Below are 7,669 nucleotides of genomic sequence, written 5' to 3'. Positions count from 1 at the left end.
AATTATTGTGTAGTGTGTAATTATGGTGTGTGTGTGTAATTATGTAATTATATAGTATTATGTAGTGTAATTATAATTAATATGTGTGTGTGTGTGTGTGTGTAATTATTAATTATAATATTATTAATATTATTATTATTATTAATTATATAATGTGTGTATATTAATATATTATTATTATGTGTAATTATATTATGTATAATTATTATTAATTAATATTTAATATATTAATTATGTATTATTATTAATAATATTATTATTATTATATAATTATTATTAATTATTATTATTAATATTATTAATAATGTATTAGTGTGTTGTGTGTGTGTGTATTATTAATATATTATTATTAATGTGGTGTGTATTATTATATGTGTATATAATTATAATTATTAATGTGTATATTAATTATTAATTATTATTATATATTATATTATTATTAATATAATTATATATAATTATATATATAGTATAGTGTGTTATATATTATTATATTATTATTAATATTATTATTATTAATTATAATTATATTTATTATGTATTATTAATATGTGTATTATGTGTTATTATTATTATGTGTGTGTAATTATTATTATTATTATTATTATTATTATTATGTGTGTGTGTGTGTGTGTGTGTGTGTGTGTGTGTATATTATTAATTAGTGTGTGTGGTATTATTATTATTATTAGTGTATTAATGTGTGTAATTATTATTATGTGTGTGTGTAGTGTGTGTGTATTATTAATTATTAATATTATTGTGTGTGTATTATGTAATTATTAATATTATTATTAATAATATATTAATATTATTAATAATATTATTATTATATAATTATATATATGTGTGTGTGTATTATTATTAATTAATAATTAGTTATTAATTATTATTAATTATTAATATATAATATAATAATTATTATTAATAATATATATAATTAGTATAATAATTATATAATTATTATTAATAATTAATATTATAGTGTAATTATTAATTATTATATTATATATTAATTATTAATATTAATTATATAGTATTATTATGTTATTATGTGTGTGGTATGTGTATTATTAATTATATGTGTGTGTGTATTATGTGGTGTATTTATTATTATGTATATTATTGTATAATTATTTATTATTATGTGTATTATTATTAATATTATTAATATTATTAATATTATTAATTATTAATTATATAGTGTGTGTGTGTGTTGTAATTATTATTATTATAATTATTATTATTAGTGTATTATTATTATTAATTATTATGTGTGTAATTATTATATTATTAATTATATATATAATTATAATTATGTATGTGTGTATATTATTATATTATTAATATATATATTATTATTAATGTGTATTATAATTATATAATTATTATAATTATATTAATTATGTATATTATGTGTAATTATTATTATTATTAATATGTATATTAATAATTATTATATTATTATTATTATATATTATTAATTATTATTATATATATATGTGTGTGTATATATTATATATTATTATTATTATATATTATTATAAATTATTATATATATTATTAATATATAGTGTGTAATATATTATTATATAGTGTATTATATAATTATTATTATTGTGTATTATATTATATAATATTATATTTATTATTATGTAATTATGTATTATTATTATATTATTATTAATGTTATTATTATAGTGTGTGTGGTGTGTAGTGTGTGTGTGTGGTGTGTGTGTGTGTGTGTGGTGTGTGTGTGTGGTGTGTAGTGTGTTGTGTGTGTGTTGTGTGTGTGTGTGTGGTGTGGCGCCCCCTGCTGTCGGCACAGAGTGATGTCATCATGACGTCATCGCGGTCCTCTCCTCTCAGGCTCCAGTGACGAGGCCAACGTGGAGGTCGTGATCCTCATCGGCACCGGCGTCATCGCTGTGTTCTTCTGGGCGCTGCTCATCCTCATCTTCTGCAACGCCAAGCGGGTCAGAGGGCGCCGCTTTGTGTCCGTGGGTCACACCGTCACCGTGACCTTTGACCCACAACCCGTCTGTCTTGGTCGGCCGCTGAGTGACTGACACGTCTGAGATGAGCCCGCGTGGCCTTTCACTTTCCCACTAATTATATTCTCCCTCAGCTGTCATATAATAATGATGAAGACATGGCCCTCCTCCTCCTCCTCCCTGTCTGTCCTCTCTGTCTCGCTCCAGAGGAACATGAAGCTCAACGAGACGTGACCTCATCGTTGTTCCTCTTCCTCCAGGTGAACCCGGCGGACATGAAGACGGGCTACCTGTCCATCATCATGGACCCGGGGGAGGTCCCCCTGGACGAGCAGTGTGAATACCTGCCCTACGACTCCTCTCAGTGGGAGATCTCCAGAGACACCTTCAGGCTGGGTGAGCGGGACCGAACAGAACCTCCAGAACCGGAATGTCCTGAGATCGGACCGCAGCCGGAGGCTGTTCACTGCTCCTCAAGTAGCCCAGGAGAGTCTGCTGCCAGGAGTCAGGAGGACATGTTGAGATGTCCTCCTGACTCCACATGTTGAGATGTCCTCAGCCTCCACATGTTGAGATGTCCTCAGCCTCCACATGTTGAGATGTCCTCAGCCCATCATATTGAGATGTCCTCAGCCCATCATATTGAGATGTCCTCAGCCCATCATATTGAGATGTCCTCAGCCCAACATGTTGAGATGTCCTCAGCCCATCATATTGAGATGTCCTCAGCCCAACATGTTGAGATGTCCTCAGCCCAACATGTTGAGATGTCCTCAGCCCAACATGTTGAGATGTCCTCAGCCCATCATGTTGAGATGTCCTCAGCCCATCATATTGAGATGTCCTCAGCCTCCACATGTTGAGATGTCCTCAGCCCAACATGTTGAGATGTCCTCAGCCTCCACATGTTGAGATGTCCTCAGCCTCCACATGTTGAGATGTCCTCAGCCCAACATGTTGAGATGTCCTCAGCCCATCATGTTGAGATGTCCTCAGCCCAACATGTTGAGATGTCCTCAGCCCAACATGTTGAGATGTCCTCAGCCCATCATGTTGAGATGTCCTCAGCCCAACATGTTGAGATGTCCTCAGCCTCCACATGTTGAGATGTCCTCAGCCCAACATGTTGAGATGTCCTCAGCCTCCACATATTGAGATGTCCTCAGCCCAACATGTTGAGATGTCCTCAGCCCATCATGTTGAGATGTCCTCAGCCCATCATATTGAGATGTCCTCAGCCTCCACATGTTGAGATGTCCTCAGCCTCCACATGTTGAGATGTCCTCAGCCTCCACATATTGAGATGTCCTCAGCCCAACATGTTGAGATGTCCTCAGCCCAACATGTTGAGATGTCCTCAGCCTCCACATGTTGAGATGTCCTCAGCCCATCATGTTGAGATGTCCTCAGCCCATCATGTTGAGATGTCCTCAGCCCATCATGTTGAGATGTCCTCAGCCTCCACATGTTGAGATGTCCTCAGCCCAACATGTTGACATGTCCTCAGCCCAACATGTTGAGATGTCCTCAGCCCAACATGTTGAGATGTCCTCAGCCCATCATGTTGAGATGTCCTCAGCCTCCACATATTGAGATGTCCTCAGCCCATCATGTTGAGATGTCCTCAGCCTCCACATGTTGAGATGTCCTCAGCCTCCACATGTTGAGATGTCCTCAGCCTCCACATGTTGAGATGTCCTCAGCCTCCACATGTTGAGATGTCCTCAGCCTCCACATATTGAGATGTCCTCAGCCTCCACATGTTGAGATGTCCTCAGCCCAACATGTTGAGATGTCCTCAGCCCATCATGTTGAGATGTCCTCAGCCCATCATGTTGAGATGTCCTCAGCCTCCACATGTTGAGATGTCCTCAGCCTCCACATATTGAGATGTCCTCAGCCCAACATGTTGAGATGTCCTCAGCCCATCATGTTGAGATGTCCTCAGCCCATCATGTTGAGATGTCCTCAGCCTCCACATGTTGAGATGTCCTCAGCCCATCATGTCCTCCAAATGAACGTTCTGCTCCTCTGGGTTTCTCCGGACAGGAAAGGTTCTGGGCCACGGAGCGTTTGGGAAAGTAATCGAAGCTTCGATCTCCAGCATCAGCAAGAGCAGCAGGGGGGGCGGCGTGGACACCGTGGACACCGTGGACACCGTGGCGGTGAAGATGCTGAAGGGTGAGATGTGTCTCTGTGTTGAAGTCACGAGCCCCTGATGCACAGAGATACACAAAAACACCAAAAGAGAAAACACCAACAATGTGTCTGTGTGTATGTATGTGTGTGTGTGTGTGTGTGTGTGTGTGTGTGTGTGTGTGTGTGTGTGTGTGTGTGTGTGTGTGTGTGTGTGTGTCAGATGGAGCCACAGCCAGTGAGCACAAGGCCTTGATGTCAGAGCTGAAGATCCTGATCCACATCGGGAACCATCTGAACGTCGTGAACCTGTTGGGAGCCTGCACCAAACCCAACGGTGGGACCTATAGCAGTATTATTATTATTATGAGTATTATTATTATTATCATTATTTTTAGTATTATTATTTTTATTATTATTATGAGTATTATTGTGATTATTATTATGAGTATTATTATTATCGTTAGTATTATTATAAGTATTCTAATTATTGTTATTATGAGTATTATTATTATTGTTATTATTATTATTTTTAGTATTATTAGTATTTATATTATATTTTTATTATTATGAGTATTATTGTGATTATTATTATGAGTAATATTATTATGAGTATTATTATTATCGTTAGTATTATTATAAGTATTCTAATTATTGTTATTATTATTATGAGTATTATTATTATTGTCATTATTATTATTATTTTTACTAGCATTATTAGTATTACAATGAAGATGTTGCATAAGTCAACTATTGCGTAACAGTGACGTCTCAGTTGGTTTTTGAGTTATTTGGATTATTTCATTTAAGTTCCGGTAGAATGTCAGTGTTATTGTTGTTGTTTGTTGTGAATAGTAAATCAAGAACAACATTCTCAAGCTTCTCACCAGCCCTCATGAGTGGTTTAACTGGTTACCTGGTTACCTGGTTACCTGACAGGAAGTGACGTTAGCTCCAACGGGCGGAGGCGCTAACGGAACACCTGTCTCACCAACAGGTCCCCTCATGGTCATCGTGGAGTACTGCAAGTACGGGAACCTGTCCAACTTCCTCCGCGCGAAGAGAGAGTTCTTCCTCCCGTACAGGGTACATATATATGTATTTATATATATGTATTTATATTTATATATATGATCATATATTATATATATGATCCCCTCCTCCTGGTTGGTGGGATCATGCGGCTGCAGAGAGACGCTCCTTGGCGTCGGTTGTCCTGTTTTTCTTTATTCTCTATTCGACAGTATTTTCTTCTCACACATGTCTTCTGTAATATTTGTTGTTGTTGTTGTTATTGATTTTGGTTGGCGATGCGTCCACTCAGGATCGCTCTCCTAAAACTCAGAGCCAGGTGAGACAGATGATCGAGGCGGGTCGGATCGACCAGCGAGCCCTGGGCCCGCCCCCCCCACGCTCCTCCCCCCTCATCAGCCCCCAGAGCCAGTCGACCAATCAGAACCGTTCGCCGGAGAAAAGTCAGTTGAATTCACCAGATGATTTATTTCTCTTTGGCTCCTCCCATGACCTCCTCCTCTCCTCTCCTCTCCTCTCTCCAGTGGAGGACTTGTGGAAAACTCCTCTGACCATTGAAGATCTCCTCTGCTACAGCTTCCAGGTGGCTCGTGGGATGGAGTTCCTGGCCTCCAGGAAGGTGAATGTCAAGAAGTTCAGAACATGTTGCATCACTCGGCGAACACCTGACCCAGAGCACCTCGCACAGAACCCAGAGCACCTCTCACAGAACCCAGAGCACCTCTCACAGAACCCAGAGCACCTCTATCAGAACCCAGAGCACCTCTCACAGAACCCAGAGCACCTCTCACAGAACTCAGAGCACCTCTATCAGAACCCAGAGCACCTCACAGAACCCAGAGCACCTCTCACAGAACCCAGAGCACCTCTATCAGAACCCAGAGCACCTCTCACAGAACCCAGAGCACCTCTATCAGAACCCAGAGCACCTCTCACAGAACCCAGATCACCTCTCACAGAACCCAGAGCACCTCTATCAGAACCCAGATCACCTCTATCAGAACCCAGAGCACCTCTATCAGAACCCAGAGCACCTCTCACGTGACCCAGTGACTGAGACACAGCTTGAGCCTCTGGAACGCTTTGTCCTCGTGAATGAAACCATTTCTTCCTTATGGATGACATCATAGTTACGGAGGGATGGCCTTCGTTGCTATGGATGACATCATAGTTACGGAGGGATGGCCTTCGTTGCTCTGGATGACATCATAGTTACGGAGGGATGGCCTTCGTTGCTATGGATGACATCATAGTTACGGAGGGATGGCCTTCGTTGCTATGGATGACATCATAGTTACGGAGGGATGGCCTTCGTTGCTATGGATGACATCATAGTTACGGAGGGATGGCCTTCGTTGCTATGGATGACATCATAGTTACGGAGGGATGGCCTTCGTTGCTATGGATGACATCATAGTTAAGGAGGGATGACCTTCGTTGCTATGGATGACATCATAGTTAAGGAGGGATGGCCTTCGTTGCTATGGATGACATCACACAGTTGGCTGTCAGGTGAACGGTTGCCGTCGGTTACTGATCTATTTTAATGAGCACATCGCCTGTGGAGTGAATCTGATGAGACAATCAGAATCAGAACAAATCATTTTGTCATCAACAATAACTTCAATTCAGTCTGATTAACATTTAAATAATTAGAAGATAAATTAAACCCTCGTCATCAATTTAGAATCTTAATTCTAAATTAATTGAATTTAATCCACTTAAATCAAACTATAGAGCGTATTCACTCACGTGACCACAACAAACTCTGGCGGCCATGTTGGGGTCCCACCACGGCATTGTTTTGCTTGTTTGTATGCCGCTCTTCTTTAGAAATGACCATTATATCCTGAAGGAGACACGATTTCAGTTCAAAGCGGTGTGCCTTGTGATTATGGTCCTGTGCCTCATTGTTGGATGTGGGACTAATGATTCAGAATATGGGTTTATCAGCTCAACAAGACAGACTATTACTTCAACTTGTCATGCATCTCCTTCGGCTTCACTCGGCGTCTGAGCGTTAGGACTGTTCTCATGTGTTTCTGTTGCTACATCGGGTTGTGGGCTCGTTTCCATTGACTCTCGTCAATAATCTCTTTTTGCTTTTTTCGCCGAGCGAAAATCAATGTTTCACTTGCGCAAAAGGAACTGTGGATGGAAACTTGGGAGGAAGCCATGAACATGGCAACTCCGTCGGGCGATGTCTGCCTTTACGCTGTGATTCATTTCAAGGTAAAATAAAACACTGTCTCCATGGGAACAGCATCAGCACGGCCACCAAACAGTCACTGCTGGTCCTGAAGGAGCTGGAAGCGGCTTCATCAGACACTCGTCCTGGAGGCGGAGCTGTGACCACGGATCATATATGAACCAGACACGGGGCGCTTGATGTTCCGACATTTGTGGTATTTCCACAACAAGTATAACGCAGAAATAGTTGTTGATGTCCCATGGTCGATAGCGGAAATGAAAACTGTTTGACAGGAATGTGACCGGGCTATGTGCTG

At 39.4% G+C, this 7,669-nt stretch overlaps 1 protein-coding gene across 2 annotated transcripts in view; it reads left to right on the top strand.

The window, feature by feature from the left end:
• Positions 1–7,669, top strand: part of flt4 (fms related receptor tyrosine kinase 4) — a 44,549-nt gene that overhangs the window by 28,855 nt on the left and 8,025 nt on the right. Inside the window, exons 16-22 of one of the 2 annotated variants that reach the window (XM_056439203.1) lie at positions 1,870–1,976; positions 2,255–2,390; positions 4,044–4,175; positions 4,354–4,467; positions 5,128–5,216; positions 5,476–5,605; positions 5,687–5,781. In XM_056439203.1, coding sequence (XP_056295178.1) covers positions 1,870–1,976; positions 2,255–2,390; positions 4,044–4,175; positions 4,354–4,467; positions 5,128–5,216; positions 5,476–5,605; positions 5,687–5,781 — 803 coding nt within the window. Of the gene's footprint in view, positions 1–1,869; positions 1,977–2,254; positions 2,391–4,043; positions 4,176–4,353; positions 4,468–5,127; positions 5,217–5,454; positions 5,606–5,686; positions 5,782–7,669 lie in introns of both variants that reach the window. The other variant, XM_056439202.1, reaches the window with a different exon arrangement.

The sequence above is a fragment of the Pseudoliparis swirei genome, chromosome 19 (assembly GCF_029220125.1).
Source record: "Pseudoliparis swirei isolate HS2019 ecotype Mariana Trench chromosome 19, NWPU_hadal_v1, whole genome shotgun sequence".
Lineage (NCBI taxonomy): Eukaryota > Metazoa > Chordata > Actinopteri > Perciformes > Liparidae > Pseudoliparis > Pseudoliparis swirei.
The sequence above is the reverse complement of the archived record's forward strand: the minus strand, read 5'-3'. Positions and strand labels throughout refer to the sequence as shown.